This window comes from Acomys russatus, chromosome 22 (genome assembly GCF_903995435.1).
Source record: "Acomys russatus chromosome 22, mAcoRus1.1, whole genome shotgun sequence".
In the NCBI taxonomy this organism is placed as follows: Eukaryota; Metazoa; Chordata; class Mammalia; order Rodentia; family Muridae; genus Acomys; species Acomys russatus.
In genome coordinates this window covers 53,757,592-53,783,964 of record NC_067158.1, presented here as the reverse complement: position 1 = coordinate 53,783,964, position 26,373 = coordinate 53,757,592, and the positions used below count along the sequence as shown (strand labels likewise).

General features: G+C 45.3%; 1 protein-coding gene across 2 annotated transcripts in view; it reads left to right on the top strand.

The window, feature by feature from the left end:
- The first annotated feature begins 1,913 nt into the window (after positions 1-1,913).
- Positions 1,914-26,373, top strand: part of Smim14 (small integral membrane protein 14) — a 34,772-nt gene continuing 10,312 nt past the window's right edge. Inside the window, exons 1-2 of one of the 2 annotated variants that reach the window (XM_051164809.1) lie at positions 1,914-2,071; positions 23,371-23,480. In XM_051164809.1, the coding sequence (XP_051020766.1) occupies positions 23,406-23,480 (75 nt within the window). In that variant the 5' untranslated portion in view covers positions 1,914-2,071; positions 23,371-23,405. Of the gene's footprint in view, positions 2,072-2,093; positions 2,277-23,370; positions 23,481-26,373 lie in introns of those variants that run through there. The other variant, XM_051164807.1, reaches the window with a different exon arrangement.

Here is a 26,373-nt window from a genome sequence, read left to right as displayed (position 1 = left end):
TGCTAGGAACATGTGTTTTTCTTTTTGGAAGATGGGCTTAGAAACTGTTCAGCTCCATACCAGACCTCAGTGTCAGGAGTTCCTAACCCCTAGCCAGCTGCAGAGAACAATCTTTGAAAAGGCCAGGCACATTTTCCTGGCAAACAACAGGGTGCTTCATTCCAAGGGCGGGACAGGGCCCTGGGCCACCCTCAGTCCTGGCCTCATCGTCTCCACGTGTGTCTCTGAGGCCTAGGGGACTCTATCTCAGTGGGACTCTGCTGTGGCTCGCAGGCCTGGAGCCCAACCAAGCAGAAGCTGCACTCATACCTTCAGCTCCCCTACTTCTGTTGAGGTGCTAACCTCTGAAGCCCGGGGTGCTCTCTGGCTGAGTTTTGTGGAGGTTAGACGTGTAGCAATCTATTCCAATATTTTTGGTTTTGTTTTTCCGGACACAGTAGCCCTGGAGCTCTGTAGACCAGGGAGCCTCAAACTCAAGAGATCCACTGCTTTTGCCTCCATATTGCTGAGATTAAGGGCATGTGCCATCACTGCCAGGTCAGATTTGTCTTTCATAGTTCAGCAACTGAGAATTATGAGGGTTTCTTCTTTTGGGTGGGAGAGTGTTTTCTTTAATGACAATTTGTAGTTACATTGTATCCTGAGGAAGACAGAGCTCCTGTGTTTGTTTTGGTCGGTTGGTTCTGTTTTGTGACTTGTAACTTTACCCAAGAGTGGCAGGCTATACCTCAGTACAACACGGAAACTTTGAACCATGTAGCCGCTTACAGACTAGATGGCACTGGGGTGTATGTTTTTTGTTTGTTTGGTTGGTTGGTTTGGTTTGGATTTTGGTTTTTCAAGACAGGGTTTCTCTGTGTATTCTTGACTGTCTTAGGCTCACTTTGTAGATCAGGTTGGCCTCGAACTCACAGCGATCCACTTGCCTCTGCCTCCCGAGTGCTGGGATTAAAGGTGCGTGTGCCACCATGCCCGGCTGGACAGCACTGCTTTAAAGGGTTTTGCTTTCCTTGTTGTTGTTAGATTGTTAAAATGTTAGAGAAGAAAATGGAATCCCACATGGATGTTTTCTGGAGTTTAATTTTTTCTGTCCTGATTTTAGAGTCTCAGAATATTTTTTTCTTGTACTTAGTTATCACAATATTCTTAGTTTTCTCCAGAGTTTCTTGAAGTCACTGGACACATCTGCAGAGTTAGGGCTTCCACAGCTGCTTTTCTTGTTCATCAAGTGCCATACTTCCATACGCTGTCTTCTATTGGTTCCTCGACCTTTCTTACACAGGTATGAAGTTGTCTTTGGCTTGTTGAAATACTGCTCCTTAGGGTCCCCTAGCTCAAGAAAGGAGTGCTGCTACCCTCCTTCGGCTATATTCTCTCCCTTACGAGGAGGCCAAACCTAGGGCTAGGCTCCCATTAAAAAAAATTGTTTTTATATATATATATATATATATCAAACATATTCTACGTGGTACTGGGCTGGCCTCAAATTCACACACGCCGCTTCAGGCCAGAGTTTCTCTTTGTAGCTCTGGCTGTCCTGAAACTCGCTCTGTAGACCAGCCTGTCTGTCTCCCCCACCGTCGGCTTCCAACATATCTCTTTTAACGTTGATGGTGAACTCAATTTAGGTCTGCTTTCCAGTCCAAAACTGGAACGTCATCAGGATCGCTCAAACCACCGCAGTTGACGCGCTTCTGTAATCCTCGGGTTCCGATTTTCACGTGGGCCTGGTGATTAACTACCAACCCCTCTGCAGGCAGACCGGGTCTCAGCAGACATCAATTTGCGCGCACCTCCACCTAAGGATGACTAAACCCTGCGGAGGACAGTGCATCCTTCAGCAAACACACGCGTCAGACGAAACTGACCACGGAAGGCAATACGGAGACTACGTGGGACAATTCAACAGCCCGGGTGCCCCTCCTTCATAGTAGTGGGGCAGCCCCACCCCTCCACACCGGAACTGCTTCCTCCGTGCCCGGCGCGCCCACGCACGTCAGCGCAGAAGCTGAGGAAGCCGCTCCCCCCCATCCGACGCAGGTGGCCAGCGCGACACGCGCATGCTCACTAGGTAGGGTCACGGGTGGCTCTCGGCGCTGCGATCTGTTGCGCCGCCTTCGGGAGCCGGCAGATCCGGGTCTCGTGGCTAAGAGTGACGTGGGCCATCGAATCCAAACAGAGGGGAGGAGGCCGGCGGCCAGCAAGCAGCGGCAGCGACAGCGGCGTCCGGAACGCTCCCGGCTGCCACCCTCCCTGCCCGCCGCTTGCTTGGGCGGGTGAGTGCCCCCCACCCGTGGCCCACCGCTCTCCTCCGAGACCCCCTTCGCGTCGCCACCTGCGTGCCCGCGCGCTCCAGGGGACCGCTGCGGCACAGCAGGGGGGCTCTGGCTGGGCTGTGCACCCGGGGAGCCGGCCCGGCAGCCTGCAGCTTGGGCTGGACGGGCACCTGCAGTCCGGTGCTTTCACTTTTCGGACCACAAAGGCAGCGTGGGCGTGCAAGGGGACTGGGGACCGTAACCCCGAAGGCCGGGCGGGTGGCGTTTGCCTGGTGGGTTCGATGAAGTCACCCGGACTCGCCCCTTTGTTGTGATAGCTGCCATCCTGAGAGCCAGAGCTCATTTTTTTTTAGCCTCCATTGTGTCGCGGATGTAAAGGATTCCCCTTTTCTGTTGATTCAGTGTGTAGAGCCGGGGTTGACAGGGAGCAGGGAGCAGCACCGTTATTGGAAGGAATGCAGGGCGATGGCCTTGGCGGGGGTTTGAGATCCGTGTCGCTGCTTAAAGCCGAAGTTTTCCAAAGTGGCTGTTTAAACGGTTAGGATTTTAGCCAAGACGGTACTTGCTTACTATAGAGAGGCGACAAGGATGCTTTTAGTCGCCCCAGTCGGAAAAACCGAGGATGTGTCTTGCATCTGGAGCTCCGGCTGAGCTTCAGGAAGCATTTACATGCATTTGTAGAAGATATACCTTCCCAATTTTGTGCTGTGTTTTCAGAAACTACTGGGAGCTATTCGTACCAGAATTTGGGGAAGCCTACGGTTTCCCAAGTGTTCTAGTCTGTAGACGCTCAGGAGGCTGTGTCTGATGTGGAGGTTAGGGGAAACAGCTGCGTGCTCCCGGAGACTCACTGCTCGCGCAGATTGCTTCAGTGTAGCAGCCCACCCTTCGGCCGGCCCTCCGTGACAGACCAGAAAACCAACCTAGGTGTTCCAACGTGGTTTTTATTTTTTATTTTATTTTTTCCCGAGACAAGGTTTCTCTGTGTAGCGTTGGCTGTCCTGGACTCCCTCTGTAGACCAGGCTGGCCTTGAACACAGAGTGATCCGCCTGCCTCTGACCAACGTGGTTTTTAAAAGGGACATCTTCCCGTCTCCAGGATATTTAATTGAAGTGTTTCTGTGGTAAGCAGCCAGAAAGAAGAACAAAAATAGATTGATCGCTTTCTGTCAAATCTGGGAAGAATCCTTGGTAATTTAGATGCCTTTCTTTGAAGGATGTGCCCTTGGGCAGTAAAGGAACCTGTAATCAAATCTTATCTTCCCGTGTAGATCATTTTTGGTTTTTTTTTTTTTTTCCCCTTTCCTTCCACCATACTTGGAATCCTGTGGATTTAGACAAAGGGAATTTTTCTTTTTTTGCACTCCCCCTTTTCAGTTTAAAAAAAAAAAAAAAACCAAACAACTTTATGCCATCCTAAAAATATTTTTCGCTTGTGCGAAATGTTTTTGCGATGATTGCCAAGAATATTGATAGAAGTACATGAAGAGAAAAAAAATAATTGTGCCACTCAACTTGCCAGAATGTTAGTCCCAGATGCGTTTGCCATTGTTTTATAGAAATACAGTATCATGCTGCATTTGCTTTTTTGTTGTTGGGATTTTTGTTTTGTTTTGTTTTTCGAGACAAGGTTTCTCTGTGTAGCCTTGGCTGTCCTGGACTCCCTTTGTAGACCAGGCTGGCCTCAAACTCAGAGTGATCCTCCTGCCTCTGCCTCCTGATTACTGGGATTAAAGGCGTGCGCCAGCTTCATTTGCTTTTTAAGAAATAAGTTTTATTTATTTTATTTAATGTGTATGGGCACTTTGCCTATATCTATGTCTGTTCACCTTGTGCATTCCTGGGTGCCCAAGGAGGGGTCAGATCCCCTGGGATCAGAGTTACAGAGGGTTATGAGCTGCTCTGTGGTTTCTGGGAACCGAACCCAGGTTTTGTGGAAGAGTAGTTACTGCCCTAATCGGTGAGGCATCTCTCCACTTTTGCCTTTTTGTTGTGGGCACTTTGTTGTTGTTGTGTTTGTTTTGTTTTTTTGAGACAGGATTTCTTTGTGTAACCCTCCTAGCTGTCCTGGAATTTGCTCTGTCTCTTGAGTGTTGGGATTAAAGGCGTGCGCCACCATCGCCAGGCATTATTGGGAGGTATTTGTTTGTTTATATCTGTATGTATTTATTTATCTGTAGCTGTGGACAGTGGGTATTTTAGGGTGGAATTCCACCACGTAGGAAAGACAATAGCTATTAAAGCCATGATGTTGCAAGTTTCCCTCCCTTGCTCAACATGATGGTGCAGGCCTTTAATCCAGGAGGCAGAGGCAGGCTGATCTCTGTGAGTTCGAGGCCAGCCTGGTCTTCAAAAGTCTACAAAGTGAATCAAAGACAGCCAAAGCTATGGTGATACTGTGAGATGTAAGAAATCAGTAGACATTGTATGAGATTTAGCTTGTTAAACTCTCAAGGCAGCAAATGCAATATGGAATTTTAGTAAGGTTTTTTTTTTTTTCTCTTCCTTTTTAAAAAATTTTATTATTTTTGTTTTGTTTTTTCTGTTTTTTGTTTGTTTGTTTGTTTTGTTTTGTTTTTTGGTTTTTTGAGACAGGGTTTCTCTGTGTAGCCTTGGCCATCCTGGACTCACTGTGTAGACCAGGCTGGCCTCGAACTCACAGTGATCCACCTGCCTCTGCCTCCCGAGTGCTGGGATTAAAGCCCTGTGCCACCACCCCCGCTAGGTTTTTCTTATTTAGTAGTTTCACTCAGGTAAGTTTAGGGTATAACCCTTAGTTACACCATCCTTCAAATGCAGAGCAGCTGTTACCATCCCATGCACAGGATCCTGGAGGGAGTCACTTTATTAGCATTGGGGTTTAGGTATGTGCCGTCAGATACAGGTTTTTTGTTGTTTTGTTTTTAACCACTGACCCCCAAAGGAGCCTCTCCTGAAGGGAAGTCCCCTCTTCACCCCAGCTTCAAGGGCTAAGTATCATGAAGTATCCTAAATTTGTTAATGCTACTTTAGGCTGATATCTTTAGGCTGATAGGCTTTCTTAAGACCTATAAATCTCTACTGACATCCGTTATCTCCTGAGTACTTGATTCCAGATGCTTGGTACTCTTTAATTTTTTACAAGTCTTTAAGATTTCTTCTTTTCTGTGTTTGCGGTGTCTGTGTGTGTGCGCGTGCGCCTGCATGTGCACGTTAGCATTAATGTACCAGGAGAAGGTACTGAGTTCCCTAGCGCTTGAGCTACGAGTTAGGAGCTAGTGGTTATGAGTTTGGTTATGAGCCACCAGACAAGGGTACGAGGAACCAAACTGGGATCTAGACAAGCAGCAAGTGCTCTTAATGACTGAGCCCTCTCTCCAGTCCCTTTAATTATAGGAAATTATAACACTCAGTGTGCATTCCTTTCCAGTAGCTGGTGCTGCCATCCCTACTTGACGACTACCACCATCTCATTTGGTCAGCTGAAGCAGTTTCCTGCCTCTCTCCAACTTTGGCTGCTTATGGTGCATTCCTCATATCACATCCTAAGAGCTTCCTTAAAATGTAAATTAGATTCTCTCTCTTACACACACACACACACACACACTTGAAGGTCTCCCTGGCAGGCTTGCTAGGCACTTCTCCTTGCCTTTCTCTCTTATGTACTTTGCGTGTTTGTACTTGGTCCCGTACTCTGGAGCCTGGCCATGTCCGTATATTCCTTCTTTCCATCCTCCTTTGTTGTGTCTAACGCAAGAATTTGAGCTACAGTCTGAGGTCTTTGCTCTTCCTGTGTCCTGGCTTCAGTATTCTCCCAGTCCGCTTTGGCCAATTCGTTTCTGTCATTAAGTTGATAGTTCAGAAGTTGACTTTTCAAAGAAATTACCCTATTTCTCTATTTTTTTTTTTTTTTTTTAATTAGCAGGGTTTCCCACTATCTGCGTTGCCTCCATTTTTTTTTTTTTTTTTTTTTTTTTTTTCTTTTTTCCCCTGAGCCAGACGTGGTGGTGCATACATTTAATCCCAGTGCTCAGGGAGGCAGAGGGAGGCCTAGTCTAAAAAAAGAAAAGAAAAGAAAAAAAATGTTTCCTGTTTCTTACACTGGCAGTTATTTAAAATGACATAATAGGAACTCTGACTGTTCCTGAATAAGTCAACTTTCGCCATATCTGTATCTATATCTATACTCCTCTTTAGTAATTTTCAGCTTTTTTTTTTTTTTTTTTTTTTTGGAGACAGGGTTTCTGTGTGTAGCCTTGGCTGTTCTGGACTCACTTTGTGGCCCGGGAGGCTGGCCCCAAACTCACAGCAGCTTCTTATAGGACAGTCTTAATTCTGTTCAGGAATCCTTGGTGTTTGGGTCAGAGAACATTGTCATTCTATTTTAGACTTATGCAGCCTTGGACAGTGGGTTCTCAGAGTCTGTATCCTTCTCCAACCCACTTTTTTGTGGTGCTGCAAATTAAACCCAGCCCTTTGTACATGGTTGGTAAGCATTCTACCACTGAGCTACACCCTAGACTTTGGCTGCCACTTTTTGTTGTTTTTGGGGGTTGGGCTTTATGTAGTTTAGGCTGGCCTGGGGCCGATGATGAACTTTTGTTCCTGTTGCTTCCTCCAGGCTTTGGATTTTTGAGGCCTCTGTGGAGAGGGCGGCCTTGGTTAACTGGAGTTTTTCCTGTCTCTCTCCCGGAGGCTTCTCTGTCGTAATTACAGACATGAGGTGCCACACCCAGCTCCAGATTTGCTGTGGAACAAACCCTTTGGATGATTTTATTCTACATTAACGTTTTGAGCATGTTTCTTGGTTTTTAATGCCTCTTTTCTGGAAGCTAGCTCCTCTACAGTCAACCCACCTTGGGGGCACAGAGTGTGCTAGGTAAGGTTGCTATGCTAAGTATGAGTCTTTCCTTCTTTCATGGAGCTGCAGAGCAGCCAGACAGAAGCTTCCCTGCCCATGTCTTAAAGTGAACACATGTACTGAGTGGCTGAAACCCGTGTGCGCTCCTCAGAGTGTCTTGCTGCTCGTGAGCTGCAACATTTAGAACTAAACTGGGCTGTTTTTTTTTATTAAGATGTCCTCATTTTTATTTTCTTTGTATAGGTGTTTAGCTTGCACACATGTGTACCATGTAGTACTCACAAAGAGTCCACAAGGCAGCATTGAATACCCTGGAACTGAAGTTGTTGTACCATGTGACCTTCAGGTCCTCTGGAAGAATGACCAGTGCTTTTTTGTTTTTTTTTTTTCTTTTTTTACGAGACAGGGTTTCTCTGTGTAGCCCTGGCTGTCCTTGATTCTTTGTAGATCAGGCAGGCCTCGAACTCACAGAGATCCCTGCCTCTGCCTCCACAGTGATGGCATTCAAGGTGTGTGCTGCTTATGACCAGTGCTCTTAACTGATGAAGCATCTCTCCAACTCTAAGCTGTTTTTTGGTTAAAGACAAGATAGTGTTTTCTGTCCTATTTGAAACCTATCTGAAAGATATACATGTATTTTTTTATTTTTTGAAAAAAAAATGTTGCTGTTGTTTTTGTCTGAAGTTGCAGAATTAGGGGACAGTTTTGAGAAGTACTCTAGGCATGCGTCTAGTTCTGGCTGCTCAGGGTGCTGAGGGAGGAGGGCTATTTGAGACCAGTGTGGGCATCATGGTTAGCCCTCTGAGAGCTTACCCGGCTAGCTCGAAGTGAGTTTGGGAGTATTTTCCTCCTCCTGTGTAGCACTCTATATTTCTCCCCTGAAAATTAAGTTGTTAAGTCATATATCTCTATATCTGTTGATGTGAGCGTCTGACTCTTTGGACTACAGTAGAATAAGCAGAAACTGGCCAGGAGGTGGTGGAGCACGCCTTTAATCTCAGAACTGGGGAGGCAGAGGCAGGTGAATCGCTGTGAGTTCAAGGAGCCTGGTCTACAAAAGGAGTCCAGGGCAGCCAAGGGCAGAGAAACTCTGTCTCGGAAAAAAAACCAAACCAAATCAACCAAAACAAAAAGAAAAAGCAGAAACTGCAGAGAGTTCTCAGTGCAAGACCCCTTTGCAAGTGAGGGAGAAAAGGTGCATACAATTGCTGCATTTCTGTCTGTGACTTGAACACAGACAAGGACTAGTGTTTAGTCTTCTGTTCTCTTTTAGCCTAGCTCTTTCTGTAGAGGCTTAGGTCACTCGTTCTAGCCTCACTAAGGGACCTTGAGCTTCTATTAATAGCCATAAATTTCTCCCTGTACTTCATCTGCTTGTTAATAAAGTTACAATGGCAGTAATATTTAAAACCAACTGCAGTTCTCTAATGCCCTCAGAAGTATTAGCGTTTTCCCTGTCTTGTGTTTTTTTGTAATTACTTTTGTTTTATGGGTGTGGATGTTTTGCCTGCATGTATGTATGTCTGTGCACCATGTAAGTGCCTGGTGCCTGAGGAGGTCAGGAGAGAGCATCAGATCCCCCCAGAACTAGAGTTACTGACGGTTGTGAGTCACCATGTGGGTGCTGGGAACCAAAACTGGGCCCTCTGGGGCTGGAGAGATGGTTCAGCACTTAAGAGCACTGACTGTTCTTCCTGAGAACTTGGGTTCAATTTCCAGCACCCACATGGCAGTTCACAACTGTTTGTAACACCAAGATCTGACACCCTCACACAGACATACAGACAGGCAAAACACGAATGCACATAAAGTAAAAATAAATAAATTTTAGAACTATTTTTAAAAAATGAGGTTGGAGGGATGCCTCAGAGGTTAAGAGTACTGGTTGCTCTCCCAGAAGTCCTGAGTTCAATTCCCAGTATAGTGCTCATAACCATCTTTAATGAGATCTGGTGCCCACTTCTGGCGGGCAGGTATACATGCGGGCAGAAAACTATATACATAATAAATAAGTAAATCTTCTTGGGAGGCAGAGGTGTAAGACCTGGTGGCTAGGTCCTACTTCCTGGAGCGCAGTGAGACCTGAGAGTCCAGACCGATGCAAACAACAGGGGTGCTTTATTGATCCGCCAGAATGGGGTCTACCAAGCTCTATTGAACTGGAGACCTCTGAATAAGCAAAGCTTGGGTCTTTTATACTCTTACAGAAGCAGAATTGGCGGTTTAAAAAAACGATTGGCTACTAGTTATTTTATCCCTGAGGGGGCAAGAGCTCATCTTGGGATATCATGTGCTGTCAGGTGTTCGGGACAGGCTGAGCTTGGGACATCATGTGCTGTCAGGTGTTTGGGACAGCTAAGAGGGTGTGTTTTTTCTCAAAGTATAGAATAGCCCAGAGGCCATCTCAGAAGGTACTGAGTGATCAGGGTTGAAAAACAACTTTTCTATATTTTCCCAGCCCTCTAGAGGCAGAGGCAGGTGGATCGCTGTGAGTTCGAGGCCAGCGTGGTCTACAAAGTAAGTCCAGGACAGCCAAGGTTACACAGAGAAACCCTGTCTCGGGAGGAAAAAAAGACTGACAAAAAAAAAAAAAAGTAATAGTAAGGGACTGGAGGGATGGTTCAGTAGTTAAAAGCACTGACTATTCTCCCAGAGGACCTGGGTTCAATTCCCAGCACCCACATGATAGCTCACAACTGTCTGCAACTCCAAGGGATCTAACACACTCAAACCAATACACATAAAATAAAAGTAAAAAATTAAAAAAAAGAAACAGTAGCCAGAAGGTGGTGGCACATGCTTTTAAATCTGGCACTTGTGAGGCAGAGGCACGTGGGTCTCTATGAGTTCCAGGCCAACCTAGTCCATAGAGCAAATTCTAGGATAGCAAGGGCTACACAGAGAAACCCTGTCTCAAAGAAAAAAAAGTAAGTTTAGCAAATATAAATGAGCTGGGCATGGTGGCGCACACCTTTAATCCCAGCACTCAGGAGGCAGAGGCAGGCGGATCGCTGTGAGTTTGAGGCTGGCTTGGTCTACAAAGAGAGTCTAGGACAGCCAAGTCTACACAGAGAGTCCCTGTCTCAAACCCCCCTCCCCCCCAAAAAAAACTGCCTCTGAAGAGTTGTCTTGACTTTTGATTTGGATTTTTCCTGGAGTGCAGGATGAGGGATTTGAAATATATATTGTTTTTAAAATAATCAAAACTGAAAACATGTATACCTTTCTAAACTAAACCAACATTTAGGTGTGTAGTGGAGCTTATACACACATATTTAACAATATTTTTAATAGCAGTGCTTTTATTTTGGAGAAAGTTCCCCCGTTGCTCATTTTCATACTGGATTTTCATTTCCCCTTTTGCTTTTTTAAAAATTGTGGTCAAAACACAGATGTATCAGTTTTGTGTGAGCGCAGAGCGGAGCTGCTTGTTACGCTTGCCTGCACTCGCTGACAGCATTGCATGGGCAGAAGCTTCCAAACTTTCAACCCTAACGGTGCTTCCAGTCAGGGTGTGGGTGCAGACATCCTGAGCTGTAGAGGTCAGCGCTTCAGTGGCTAGTGTCTTCTGTCCTATAGGACACTTGGGGTTTGGTTGGTTGGTGTGGTTGGTTTGTTTTAGACAGGGTCTCCCTGTGTAACCCTGGTTAGCCTAGAGCTCACTATGTAGATCAGGCTGGCCTCGAACACAGAGATCTTGTCAGTGTCTGCCAGTACCACTCTCAGCTGTCATATAGAGCTCATCTATAAATTGTAAGGCAGCATTAAGAGCTACTTTATTAAATTTATTAGCATTTATAAAGTAACATGTCCACTGTAGTTACAGATGTCTAGTGAATTTTTTTTAATCTATTGAATTTTTTTCCTTTGGAATATAAGTGTGTGTGTGTGTGTGTGTGTGTGTGTGTGTGTGTGTGTATGTTTCTAGGGACTGAACCTAGCTAGAGCTTTGTGCATGTAGGCAAGTCTGCCCCACAGGATAGAAGCACTCTTTTTTTTAAAAAATATTTTAAATTTAATTTTAATTTATGTGCATTGGTGTGAGGGCGTCAGATCTTGGAGTTACAGACAGTTGTGAGTTGCCATGTGGGTGCTGGGAATTGAACCTGGGTCCTTTCGAAGAGCAGACAGTGCTCTTAACCACTGAGCCATCTCTCCAGCCCCAGATAGAAGCACTCTTGAAAAGAAATTTTGGGAACTATTTTCAGATTTTGAAACTTTAATGGTACTGAATGTAAACAGTTACTTTAGTTGAAACATTTATTTGACCATTTATGGTAAATTTTATCCCTGTGCCTTGCTAGGTAGAGAGACTCTGTGATTGCCCATGAGTAAAGCTGAGAAAAGACGGGAAATCAGTGGGGCTTCACGGTGGGTGGATGTCGCCCTCCCCTTTCCCTCTTGTGCAGAGGAATATCCCCAAGGTCCCAGGGGACTGTGAGCAGTGGAGGGCAGCTTACCTCTGAGGGCTGAAGATGCCTCTCACTGAGTTGGCCCAGGGCGTTCTCAGTCTGTCCTGGACTCATAAAATTCCCACCTGATCCTTGCACACTCCTTTAAAGTGAATAGCTTCAGTTATCAGTTCTGTTTTATAGGTAAACGAAGTCTCTGAGGCTAAGTGATTTATCCCTTTCAGTAATGCTTATTAGCTTGAATCCTTTAAGACATTTTATGTCCTAATCCCTTGATAACTTGTAAGTTGTCTAAAGTGATTCCTAGAATATGAATTAATTATAAGGAAGGATTAAAAAAATTACTTAGACATGGCAGGCAGTGGTGGAACATGTCTTTAACCCTAGCATATATAAACAGATCTCTGAGAGTTGGAGGCCAGCCTGGTCTATAGAGGACTTCCAGAATCACCAGGGCTACACAGAGAAGCCCTGTCTCCAAAAACCAAACAAACAAACAAAACAAAACAAAGAAAAAAACCCAAAACAAACAAACAAAAGAAAAGAAAGAAAGAAAAGGCTATGTTGAAAACATAGTATTAGGCCGGGCAGTGGTGGCACATGCATTTAATCCCAGCACTCGGGAGGCAGAGGCAGGCAGATTGCTGTGAGTTCGAGGTCAGCCTGGTCCACAAAGCGAGTCAAGGCTACACAGAGAGACCCTGTCTCGAAAAACAAAACAAAACAGCAAGAACAAAAAGAAGAAGAAGAAAAAAAAAGAAAGAAAGAAAACATAGTATTGTCCACACTGGCGCCATGATAATACGAGGAGACTAGCACCCCTGTAACAGAACCTGGTGTGTCAGCACACAACTGGAATCCCAGCACCTCCCTGTGGGCCAGTAGAATCAGCGTTCAAGCTAAGGCTTTCCTCTCATGCATAGTCGGTTCAAGGACATGAGACCCCACCCCCATCTTAGCGCCTCTTCCCACCCCTCCCCCAAACAAGGCCTTAGAGAGAAACTTAATGCTTCATCTTGTGGACATAGCCACTATGAAGGAGACTTAGCATCTGAAGTGTAAGCAGTTCTGATTTTGTAAGCTCCCAGCCTGTGACGCGTTGTCACACTCAGACACACTAAGAGCAAGGAAGCAAGAGTGGTCTTGGTGAGGGCTGAGGAGAGAGCTGTTGCTAACCCTTGCTCTTAGAGACTGCTTCCCTGAGTCCTCCCACACTCAGCCCACGCATGTGGAAAGCCGTGAGAAAACTTGGCTGGGTTAGGAAGAGAACAAGGGTATGACCAGCCGGATCTTTCTTTTTTTTCATTTTTTGTTTTCTTGAGACAGAGTTTCTCTGTATAGCCTTTGACTGTCCTGGACTCACTTTGTAGACCAGGCTGGCCTCGAACTCACAGCAATCGCCTGCCTCTGCCTCCTGAGTGCTGGGATGAAAGGCGTTCACCATCACCACCTGGCCAGACCTTTCTTTTTTGTTTTTTGGGGTTTTTTTTTTTTGTTGTTGTTGTTTTTTGTTTTTTGTTTTTTGTTTTTTTTTTTTGTACTGGACATTGGATCTCAAGTTGCCTTTTGATAAGGACATGGATGGTCAGGTACCATCACAGACAGATGACTCCAAAAGCACTTTGGAAATTATGAGTCTGTCCCTCACATTAACCAACTGGCCCAGAGCTTGGAAGGTTGAGGGACAGCATGGCTGGAAGCCTTTAGGTGCTCTCAGGCTCCAGAGGACCAAGGATAGCCTGTCCTGTGGAAGCCTGCCCTCATGCGGAGGCCTGCCCTTCATAGGTGACAGGAAATCCTCGTGGCTGCAGACGTACCCATAGAACTCTGTGCCTCAGGATGAGTCATATCCTGAGTCCGACCCTGGTTTAGATGACATTCATTCAGTAGTCTGTCTCGTGCATCCCAGCCTGCTGGTGACAGGTCAGCTTTTGGGCTTCAGGTTTTTTGTCTTTTTGTTTGGTTTAGTTTTTTGGAGACAGGGTTTCTCTATGTCAGCTCTGGCTGTCCTGGAGTTCCACCTGTAGAATAGGCTGACCTTGAACTCACAGAGATCCACCTGCCTCAGCTTCCGAGTGCTGGGATTAAAGGCCCGTGACCAGCAACTTTTGTTTTACTTACATGGGGAGTGGGGGGCTGAGGGCGAGCATGAGTGCAGTGATGGCTGTGTGGAGGTCAAAGGACAGTTTGAGAAGTCTAGTTTATTCTACCGTGTGGGTCCGAGGTCGAACTCAGATTGTGAGTGTTGGCAGCAGGCCCCTTTACCTAACACTGAGCTGTCTTGAGCCAGGACTTCAGACTTTTGGCTTGATACAGGAAGAAGTATGGGGTGGGGGTGAGTGGGGGTGGGGGGAGTAGGGGGGTAGGGATGGGGGTAGGTGGGGGTGGGGGTAGGTGGGGGATGGGAGGAGTGGGGGTTATTAGATTAGAATGAGGCATTTTATATTTGAGAAGGACATGAATTCTGGGAATGGGCAGAGATAAAATGGTCTGAATATGACTCCTTTCTTCACTTACTGGAATTATTTATTTTTATTTAATTTTATTTTTTGGTGTTTTGAGACAGGGTTTCTCTGTGTAGCCTTGGCTATCCTGCACCCACTTTGTATACCAGGCTGGCCTTGAACTCACAGCGATCTACCTGCCTCTGCCTCCCAAATGCTGGGATTAAAGGCGCTCTTCACCATGCCTGGCTTCATATACTACAATTTTAATCACACGTGTAATGGCACCAGGAGGTAAGTAAAGCGTTTGGTAGATGAGGGTAAGAGGTGAGGGCAGAATGCCTTCACGGTATGGATAGTGTTCTTGTAAAAGAGGCCCAGAGACAGGGTTTCTCTGTGTAGCCCTGGCTGTCCTAGACAGAGATCTGCTGCCTCTGCTGGGGTTAAAGGTGTGCGCCACCACTCCTGGCAAAGCTTGGTGTTTCTTGTCATTAAATAACAAAATGAGAACACACCACTGATGTCCAAATAACAGGCTCTCTTCAGACACCAAGGCTGCCACTCATTTATCTGACTACCTTAGGCACCTGCACACACATGACCTACACACACAGACAGACAAACATACACAGAAATAAAAAAAATACATGATTTTAAAAAGTTAATCCTAGCAGAAATGGGCTAGAAGGAAAGTAGCAGTTTCATGTATGTGTGTGTGTGCGCACGCGCGTGTGCATGAATGCGTGTGCGTGAATGTGTGTGCGTGAATGCGTGTGCGTGAATGCGTGTGCGTGAATTTTGAGTTTTTGTTGAGGTTGGACTGGTAAGGAAATTTGTAATATTTATTTGGGCAGTCTTTGTGTGCTGGTATAAAATTCCATTATGTTAAGTTGTTTTAGTAATTCAGCTGCATGTTGATTCTTCTTCCTATTCTCCGGGTCCCTAAGGACTGATTAGCTAAATCATTTTCAGGAAAGGAGAAATGAGAGAAGACATAGGCTTGAGTCCCACCTCTTGGTGCTGTGGTTTTGGGCAAGCCACTGAAACTCTCGGGGCCTTAGTTCCTTCCTCTTAATTTTAGTTCTTTCTTTCTATTTCTCTCTTTCATTTATTTGAGATAGGATCTTCCTGTGTAGCCTTGAACGCACTTATGTAGCCCAGGTTGGCCACCTTTTAGGTACGAGACTCCATTCCCAGCTAGTTCTTTTTTAAAATATGTAGGTGAGGACACAGGATCCAGCTCAGTTGATGGAGTCCTTGCCTAGCACATGAGTGGGCGCTCAGCACTATACAAACCAGGGCCTTGCGGTCCATGACCGGAATCCCAGGAGTCTCAGCACTTGGGAGGTAGCGGCACATAGTCAGACATTCAGGGCTAGGCTTTTAATCCCAGCACCAGGAGGCACAGGCAGGGAGATCTCTGTGAGTTGGAGTCTGAGTTCCAAGCCAGCCACACAGTGAGACCATGTCTTAAAAACAAGATGAAAGTGGGAGAGAATTGCTGTTCCTCTAAAGCTGTGAAAGGACCCCTGTAAAGTAGCCGCTTGTTGGCTATGTGCCTGACGGTTGCTGTTCTCTGCTGTGACCTTGCTAACAGCGCTCGCTGGCTCAGCCTTCCCACCCGGGCCCTGTTGTTTATTTATATTCGTGTTGTTTATTTATATTCGTATTCTCCGTTTACCTCTACACAACTAGATATTTATTGTCTTTTTCACCTGCTTTACTTTCTACCTTTTGAATAATATGTGCTCTAAAAAGGGTACTTTTGAAATTTTGTGTATTCCTTCCCCACACTCCCCCAAGGCAGAGTTTCTCTGTGTAGCCCTGGCTGTCCTAGAACTTGCTCTGTAGACCACCCAGAGGTTTGGGTCTTTTTAAAATGTTAGATATAGCCGGGCGTGGTGGCGTACACCTGTAATCCCAGGACTCAGGGAGGCAGAGGCAGGTGGATTGCTGTGAGTTCTTGAGGCCAGCCTAGTCCACAGAGTAAGTCCAGGACAGCCAAGGCTACACAGAGAAACCCTGTCTTGAAAAACAAACAAAAGGTAGAATATAATGCTGGGTATGAGGGCTGACATCTTTTGTCCCAACACTCCTTCCTGGGGCAGAGGCAGGCAGATCTACAGAATTTTGAGGTCAGGACAGCCGGGGCTACATAGAGAAACAAAAAACAAAACAATAACAAAAACAAAAACAAGCAAACAAACAAACCCCCAAACAAACCTGTGGGAGATCATTCATTCACAGTTCTGGGGACTGAGTCTGGCTGTCAGGCTTGGTGACAAATACGTTTAGCTGCTAAAGCATCTGGACAGCCCAGACTAGAGTATTTACACTACTACACGGAGTTTGTAATTACAGTTGGTTGCTGTGATAGGAGGGAGGAATTTTGGCTCCTAGGCAAAAGGTAATTGTGATTTTTCAGGTATATAATGGGTTTATTTCCACAATAAGTGAAATGTTTTTGGTACAGCTTTAACGGCATTACGCAGTCCTGGGCCAGCCTCAGCGCGAGGCTGTCTCTGTTTCTTGCATGTTTCCCAACAGACAAGTGTTGCTCAGGACACTTCACACCGAGAAGCTCACTGCCAGCTGTCTAATTTTTGTGGCATTCTGAAATTGTCTTTGTAAGCTTGAAATAGCTCTAATATTGTTGGGCCTAGTTCACAAATGGAGACTGAGATCCCTTCTGGCGTTCACACTGTGGCTTCCTGTCCAAGGTCTGTCACATTTGAGCTATGTGAGTGTGATCAAATTGCTTTCGTATCAACCCATTTTCCTCTTGAGATAGCGGTAGCTCAGGTTGTTCTTAAACTGTGTAGCCGAAGATGATCTTGAACTCCTTTTTCCTGTGTTGTGCATGTGCGCACGTGCACAAGCCAGTGGTCCATGAAGATTGTCTTCCTCAGCCACATTTATGTGTGTGCATGTGTGGGGGTGCGCACACAGGTGCCCTTGGAATCCGGAAGAGGTTCTTGGGAATCCCTGGATCTGGGTTTACAGGTAGTTATGAGCTGCCTGACAAAGGTGCTCTGACATATGGTCCTCTGCCAGAACCATTTGTGCTCTTAACCACAGAGCCATCTCCATCCCAGCCTGCCCAGGGTCATGTCCTCCAGTGCTGAGGATCAAAACTAGGCGCTGTGAGTGCTAGGCGAGCACTGTCCCCACTGAGCGGCAGCCCCAGCCCAGTTTTCCTCTTCTCACTTTGTACCACTGACTGGCCTAGAACTTCCTGGAACATAGATCTGTTAGCCTCTGCTTCCCAAGTGCTAGGATTGTAGGCAGTGTCTGACCCAGTGCTGGCTTCATGACCCACATTTCAGCCCCAGAACCTTTGTAAAAAAGTTGGATACAGAGGTACATGTTGGTGATGTCAGTACTCCTAAGGCAGATGGGATGGAAGAGACAGAATCCCCAACCTTGAAGCTTACAGGCTGACAAGCCTGGAGTACAACAGAGTGTGACATGAGTTAGAGATTCTGCCTCAAAACAAGATGGGAGCTGAATGTAGGCATATTAGTAGAAAATTCTAGAACTAAACAGTTTGCTAGTCATATATTGTACATTGTTCTGTGCAGTCATTCTACCACTGAGCTACACGCCAGTGTTTTCCACCATTCTGAGTAGCACAATTCAACTTTACACTTTCCTCTTCTTTCTTTCTTTCTTTTTTAAAAAAAATTTATTTATTTATTTATTACATATACAGTATTTTGCCTGCATGCCAGAAGAGGGCACCAGATCTGATTATAGATGGTTGTGAGCCACTATGTGGCTGCTGGAAATTGAAACTCAGGACCTCTGGAACCAGTGCTCTTATCCTCTGAGCCATCTCTCCATCCCCTTCCTTCCTTCCTTTCTTTCTTTCTTCTTTTTTTCAAGACAGGGTTTCTCTGTGTAACAGCTCTGGCTGTCCTCGACTCTCTCTGTAGACCAGACTAGCCTCAAACTCAGAAAGATCCTCCTTCCTCTGTCTCCCAAGTGCTGGGATTAAAGGCGCATGCCATCACTGCCTGGCATCATACCTTCCTTTTCCGTCCCACACAAGAGGTGACCCATTCCTTTGTTTCAGTGTATCTACCCTGTATATGCTGCTTGCTCCTTAGTCTCATAGTTACCATCTGTTCATCAGTACTCAGACTGTTCGTGCTTGTGTTCAAGGAAACTATTAACTTTAAGACTTATTTATGTATTTTGTGTATATGGGTACTTGGTCTGCATGTACATCCACACTCCAGAAGACAGCATCAGACAGTTGCGAGCTGCTATGTGGATGCTAGGAATTGAACTTAGGACCCTCAGAAGTGCTCTTAACCACTGAGTCCCCTTACCTAACTTTAATAACTGGCCTTAATGCAAGAGTAGTGATCCTAGCTATTAGATGGTGCATGCCTTTTAATCCAGCATGGGAGGCAGAGACAGGCGGATCTCTTGTGAGTTCGAGGCTAGCCTGCCTGGTCTACAGAGCGAGTTCCAGGACAGCCAAGGCTACACAGAGAAACCTTGTCTTAAAAAATCAGAGGGGGTGGGGTAGGGTGGGGGGCAGAGATAGGCGGATCACTGTGGGTTCAAGGCCACTCTGGTCTACAAAAACAAGTCCAGGACAGCCAGGACTATTACACAGAGAAACATTGTCTAGGGGAAAAAACTTTTTTAAAAATGGGGGGAGGGGAGAACATGATAAAATGTATATACTAGGCCTAGTTAAAGAGTAACAAAAAGAATCAGTGTAGAAGCCAAACAAAAACATTTCTTTTTTTTTTTTTTTTTTTGAGACAGGTTTTCTCTGTTTAGCCCTGGTTGTCCTGGACTCGCTTTGTAGTCAGTCTAGGCTGGACTTGAACTCACAACAATCCGTCTGCCTCTGCCTCCTGAGTGCTGGCATTAAAGGCGTGTGCCACCACACCTCACCACAAAGACATTTTTGTAGCTTTAATTCCTGTGCTGAGGAGGCTGAAGTAGGATGACCGGGAGACCGAAGTCGTCCTGGGTCGTGTGAGACCTAAAGCAAACAGCAGAAAACAAGGAAGTAGAGCCAGGTAATGGTTCATGATTGTAATCCCAGCATGCTGGATGCAGAGCTCTGTGAATCTGAGGCCAGCCTGATCTACAGAGCATGTTGCAGGACAGCCAGGGCTACACAGAAAACAAACAAGTGGAAGATCTGGAGCATAGCGCACTTGTACAACACTTGCAGAACGTACCTGAGGCCCTGGTTATAATCCCAGTGTCTCAAAAAGGAAAAACAAAAACAAAAAAACAACCTGCCAAACTTTCTCAGGCATTTTATTACAATACTGTTATTTATTGCTACTCTCTAACTGTGCCTAATATACACATTAAATTTTATCATTTGTTTTCATAGAAATATAGACAGGGTTTAATTCTTCTACCTGGGCCTTGCAGTATGTTCCCTGAAGACAGAGTAGTACTTCTTTGTTGTTGATGATTTGTTTTGTTTTGTTTTTTGCTGAAAGACAGGGTATCCTTGTGTAGCCCTGGCTTTCCTGGAACTTGCTCTGTAGATCAGGCGGGTCTTGAACTCAGAATCTGCTGCCTCTGCCTCCTGAGTGCTAGGATTAAGCATGCACTACCACCACCACTCAACTGATAAGAAAGTGTATTAACTCTAACCAGCAAGTTTACTGATTGATAAAGATTCAGTCAATTTAACGTACTCAGTGCAAGAAAATTGAGATGTATTTGTCCCTAGAGATAATGGCTGTAGTAAAAGAAAAAATTCCTTACTAGAGATTGGCACTATGGCTCTGCAGTAAAGTACATAATACAAGCGCCTGGGCTTTGTTGAGAGAGGCTGACCATTTCCGAGGCACTGGTGATTTTTTTTTTAACTTTTTTAAAGATTGATTTTTGTGTATATGTGTGTGCCTTTATAAATTTATGTGCACCATCTGTCTGCTGGTACCCATGGAGACCAGAGGTCATTGGGACTCCTGGAACTGGAGTTTCAGGTAGTTGTGGGCACTAGGCCCCTGCAAGAGAGCTCTTAGCCACTGACCTATCCTCCTAGCCCTACCCTAGTGCCTGTCTTTATGACTTAGGCCTTTTGTAACCACTTGCACTTTTTTCTTTTCTTTTCTTTCTTTCTTTCTTTTTTTGGAGACAAGGTCTCATGGATCAAGATGACCTTGACTTTCTGATCTTCCCTCAGAGCGTTGGCACTTACAGGAATGTGCCTCATGCCCTCCCTGTTGATGAGGGTGGGTGATGAAACCCTGCATGCTAGGCAAAGCTCACTGTCCCCCAAGCTGTATCCCAAGCTCTTCGTTTGCACATTTTAGGAAATAAGTAGTGAAGCTGATAAGTCCTTAAGGGTTAAGCCCATTCCTGTGGTGGTGGCACCGTTGCCTAGCTTCAAGGATGTGTGCTAAAGACACGAGCAGCTTTAGTCAAAGCAAAGGGGAGAAAGCAAGCTTCTAAATGAGTCCATCAAAGACCTCTCTTTTTTTCTTTTGTTTTTTGAGACAGGGTTTCTCTGTGTAGCCCTGGCTGTCCTGGACCCACTTTGTAGGCCAGGCTGGCCTGGAACTCAGCAATCCTCCTGCCTGTGCCTCTGGGCGGATTCCCAGCATTGACTCAGTGGCCCTGCTAAGTCTTGCTCAGCACAGTGCAATTTCATAATGTCTCTGAAGCAAATGTGAGGTGGCATTAGTTACATTGTTCAGCTTCTGTTGCACACTGGCACACTTGTTTCCCAACTGTGGTCATTCTACTAAAAGAAAAAAAGGGGGGGGGGAATTTTGTGGGTTTTTTTTTTTTTCTTTTTTGGAGAGATGGTTTCTTGGTGTAGCCTTGGCTGTCCTGGAACTCATTCTGTAGACCAGGCTGGTCCACCTGCCTCTGCCTCCCAAGCGTTGGGACTAAGAGCGTGCACCACCAATGCCAACACTTGGCCAAAATAAACAAACAAACAAACAAACATTATTAAAGATGGGTGTTAAAAAAAAAAAAGATGGGAACTGTGCCAAGCAGCGATGGCGCACACCTGTAAACTCAGGGAGGCAGAGACAGGCGGATCTCTGAGTCTGGTCTACAGAGTGAGTTCTAGGATAGCCAAAGCTACACAGAGAAACCCTGTCTCAGAAATAATAAAATAAAGTAAATAAAGATGGGAACGGTAAAGTGAAAATTGAATAGAACTGAAACAGCTCAATTACGTGTAGAAAATTCTGTAAGGAGTGTCCTGGTTTAAACCGTTCATTCTCATCCATAGAAGCTAATCAAGATGAAGATAATTTAAAACCCCAGTCTGTTTATGCATTCCTGGCACGTATAGATATAAACACTGTCAAGAATTCCATAAATGTTTCTACAGTGAGTGATGTGGCTGAAACAGTACAGGAGGTGTGGAGCGTGATGGTGACTAAGAGGGACTCATTGGAAGGAGAGGCAGGTCGAGTGGAACGCTGCGTAAATTGAAGGCAGACCTGAAGAGAACTGTGTTTACACTTGTGACCGATTGTTGGGAGATAGAAGCAAATCTCTTTCTAGCCCTGGTGCTCTCCAAGAGCCCCGTGTTCAGAGACCGGAGAGCTGGAAAGGGTTTGGGCATTTTGGTATTTGAATTTCATTTTCAAACATCTTTGTGAGGGGTTGGAGAGATGGTTAAGAGCACTGTCTGCTCTTCCAGAGGTCTGAGTTCAATTCCCAGCCACCACATGGTGGCTCACAACCACCTATACTGGGATCTATGCTATGTCTTCTGACGTGCAGGTGTACGTGCAGATAAAGTACTCATATAAATTATTTTTTAAAAAGTCTCAGTTAAGTTGGGTGTGATGGCACACACCCATAATCCTAGGAATTGGGAGGTGGAGCCAGAAAGATCAGAGTTCACAGTCATGACCAGCCTGTGCTACAGAAGACCTGGTCTCAAACAAACAAAAAAAATAATTTTAACCCACACTTCATTTGCTGCGGAAGACTCAGACAGGAGGAAGGAGAGACGGGTAGTGTTGAAGGACACTGGTTACGTCTACACCAGCACAGTCTGAAGGACAAGTCTAACCTCCCTATAAAGGGAGATTATATTTACTTGGAGTTTTCTGTCCATTGTACACAGTTCACTAAGGAGAATCCTGACCCCTACACACACACTCACTGCTCACTTAAAGGTGTGGCTACAGGGTGGCTCCAGAAGATGTGAGCTGACAGGAACAAGCCGGAGTTTGCTTGTAGTGCATCTTAGCTTTTGGGAGGCTGGCTGCAAGCACCTCCATTTCTCCTGCTTGGCTCCTACGAATAGGGTTTAGATGAAAAGACACTTGAGGAAAAACAGGTTGCACAGACTGTTCTGCAGCTTGATTTCAGGACAGCTTAGAAATGTCTTCAAGCCAGAGTGGTGGCACACGCCTTTAATGCCAGGACTCCAGAGGCAGAGGCAGGTGGATGGCTGTGAGTTCCAGGACAGCCAGGGCTCCGTGTAAAGTGAAACCCTGTCAAAAAACCAAAAACAAAGAAACAGACCAACCAAATAAACAAACAAAAATTACAAAAACACAAAAAGGGAGAAAGATATGTCTTCAAATCAGCCAGCGAAAAGGTTCAGAGGAGCAAAGGGACAGAACTGCCAGGCCTGATGACCAGAGATCTCTCCAGGACCTATGAGAGAACCAACTCTCACAAACTGTCCTCTGACCTCTGCACAGCTCCCTACACAACATTTCTTTTTCTTTTTTCTTTTCTTTCTTTCTTTTTTTTTTTTTTTTGTTTTTTTTTTGTTTTTGTTTTTTTCTGAGGCAGGGTCTCTGTGTAGCCTTGGCTGTCCTGGACTCTGTAGACCAGGCTGGCCTCGAACTCACAGCGATCCGCCTGCCTCTGCCTCCCAAATGCTGGGATTAAAGGCATGCACCATCAGCCCCCAGCTCAATCTGTTTTCTTGATAGCATAAGGTTTGCATTATTTTTTTTATTTTAAGCAGCCACCCCTTTAATCCCAGCCCTTGGAAGAGGCAGACAGATCTCTGTGAGTTCGAGGCCAGCCTGATCTACAAAACAAGTCCAGGGCAGCCAAGGATACACAGAGAAACAATAACAGAAAACAAAACAAGAAAATTTTGTGTAATTTTATTTCAGTAGCAAATACTGTCTAGGAATTAAGTAATTAAGTAGAATAGGCCATAGCATCCGAGGCAAGGCCAGTCAGAACACCCAAGGACGCTTTCTATAAAGTTGGGCTGGTGGCTGGAGGAGCCGGTAACTTGTATAGCTTCATATTCATACGATAAAATTATAATTACTACATATTAGTGCTAGTTTCATAAGGTACATACCACTGATAAATACGAGCTACACATGAGTCCATGCAGTGTGTGAAATTTTCATCCCTGGAGAGAAACTCAACAGTACTCTTAACTATTTTTTCTTTCTTTCTAGATTTAAATAGTTGAGTAAAATCAAGCTGCATAACCATGGCTGAAGGTGGATTTGATCCCTGTGAATGTGTTTGCTCCCATGAACATGCGATGAGAAGACTGATCAATCTGGTGAGATAAACAGCAGTCCTGTTCAGAGTTCTCCGTGTTCTTCCTGGTTCTGTGAGATTAGGGTTTGATTAGTTATCCTTCTGCTGTGTTCTTCCTGGTTCTGTGAGATTAGGGTTTGATTAGTTATGCTTCTGTTGCAGTCTGTTGCATGACTGAAGGCAACTATTCGAGGAAAGGGTTCATTCCATCTTTCCCTCAGGGCACGAAGTCAGGGCAGGAGCCTGAGGCAGCAGCTGATGGAGAGCGGAGAGGCTGAGGAGGAATATTACTTCACTTTGTACTTGCACCCCATGGCTTGCTCAGCCTGCTTTCTTTTTTGGTTTTTTGAGACAGGGCTTCTCTGTGTAGCCCTGGCTGTCCGGGATTTGCTTTATAGACTCACAAAGATCCTCCTGCTTCTGCCTCCCAGGTGCTGGGATTACAGGTGTGCACCACCACACCTCCTGGCTCCTGCAGAGAGGAATTTTTTGTTGTTGTTTTGGTTTTTTTGAGACAGGGTTTCTCTGTGTAGCCTTGGCTGTCCTGGACTCCCTTTGTAGACCAGGCTGGCCTCGAACTCACAGATTCACCTGCCGCTGCCTCCCAGGTGCTAGGATTACAGGTATGCACCCCTGGGCTAGTGGCACAGGAAGTATTCCTAACCACTGAGCATCTCTCCATCCCAGTTTTCAATAGTTTTAATAAAGTTTTGTTATGTTTGATTTGAAATTGCTGAGATTTGGTCTTAGTATAATTTAAAAAGTTACAAATTTAGGAACTTTGGGCGCCCCCTTTATGTGGACACAAACACTAATTCAGATTGCTGAATTACATAGTCATTGTACATATTGTTGTGTTTTGGTTTTTCGAGACAGGGTTTCTCTGTGTATCCTTGGCTGTCCTGGACTCTCCTTGTAGACCAGTCTGGCCTGGAACTCACAGCGATCCACCTGCCTCTGCCTCCTGAGTGCTGGGATTAAAGGTGTGTGCCACCACTGCCCTGCTGGTATAAAGAACACAAACTTAGCTGTCCAGGACAGCCAGGGCTACACAGAGAAATCCTACCTCAAAAAACAAAACAACACACACAAAAAAAAAAAACCAAAGAAAAAAGTTTTATTAATTTGAGCGTAAAATTAAATCATACCGTTGAAAGATCATAACAAGCCAGGTGGTGGTGGTGCACGCCTTTAATCCCAGCACTTGGGAGGCAGAGGCAGGCATATCTCCGTGAGTTTCAGGCCAGCCAGAGCTGTTACACAGAGAAACCCTGTCTTGGAAAAAAATCATAACAAATGCAAAATTTTGTCATTAAACTTGAGGAGATGCATGATACCTAAAACATACTTGTGAAAATGACTTGGTGGCATATACACCTTATTTAATTCCAGCATGTAGAAACCAGAATCAGGTCATTTCTGTGTATTTGAGGCCAGCCTAGTCTATACTGCAACAGGATTTTTCTCTTGTTCCCCATTTGTGCATGAGGCTAGCTGGCTTGTGAGCTTCTAGGGAGTCTCATGTCTGAGCGTGTGTGTGTGTGTGTGTGTGTGTGTGTGTGTGTCCGTCTATTCAGTGACAAGAGTCTTGTAGTCTTGTTTCCCCTTGAGTGTTCAGATGATTCCTTTTGGATTCAGAACAGGCAGGTGGTGCAGAGGCAGGGGGATCTCTGAGACCAGCCTAGTCCACAAAGCTAAAAATTCCAGGACAGCAAAGGCTACACAAGGAAACCCCATCTTGATCAAACAGACAGACAAAAGGTATATGGCATCATTTTACATTAGTTGAGACCTTTCACTTCCATTCTGACACAGCAACATGATGTCTTAGAGTATAACAGAGGGTGAGTTGTTTATTGCTCAGATAAGATGGTACTCTGTGGGCTGGAGAGCTGGCTCAGTGGTTAAGAGCACTGGTTGTTCTTCCAAAGGTCATGAGTTCAATTCCCAGCAACCACATGGTGGCTCACAACCATCTATAATGTGATCTGATGCCCTCTTCTGGCCTGCTGGCATCCAGGCAGGCAGAATATTGTATAAGTAATAAATAAAACTTAAAAAAAAAAAAAAAGACCGTATTCTGTGTATAGCACAATACTAATAATATTGTTTATTGGGTTGTTAGCTGCATTTCACAGTTTCACAGGTGTTATCTATGCAAATCCTTGATCGTCCCCTGATAAGTAGGTAGTTTCTTGGCACCATTTTAATAAATGGAAAAAAAACCCAAAACAAAACAACAAAAAACAAAACTTAGAGGTGTCAAGTAACTTACCCAGTCTTGAAACATTAGGAAGTTGCCTAACCGGACTTTAAGGCGGCGCCTGCCACTCTGCCAAGCCCAGGCTCAGTCAGCCTAGCAGTTGTTCAGCTGGTGGCTGTACAAACAATTGCAGGGGGTGAGTTACTGAATATGCAAGAGGATGTCTGTCATTTATAAGACTGAATTTCTTCACTCTCTATCCATCAATGAACTCCAGTGAGATTTTCATTTCTCAATCACCTAAAAGACCTGGGCATGAGCTGAACAGTCATAATTTGACTTATGCAATTGACTGATAGATTATTTATTTATTTATTATTGGTTTTTCAGGACAGGGGTTGTCTGTGTAGCCTTGGCTGCCCTGACTGGTTTTGTAGACCAGGCTAGCCTTGAATTTACAGAGACTCACCTGCCTCTCCCTGAGATTACATGGGCGCACCACTGTGTCCAGCCCTGGATTTGGAAATATTTGAAATTTATAATCTCATGGTTCCAAAGCCAGATTTTTTTTTCTTTTCTTGTCTTTTTGTAGACCAGGCTGGCCTCGAACTCAGGTCGATCCGCCTGCCTCTGCCTCTGCCTCTGCCTCTGGGATTAAAGCCGTGTGCCACCACACCTGGCCCCAAAGCCAAATTTTCTAATTGGGCATGGT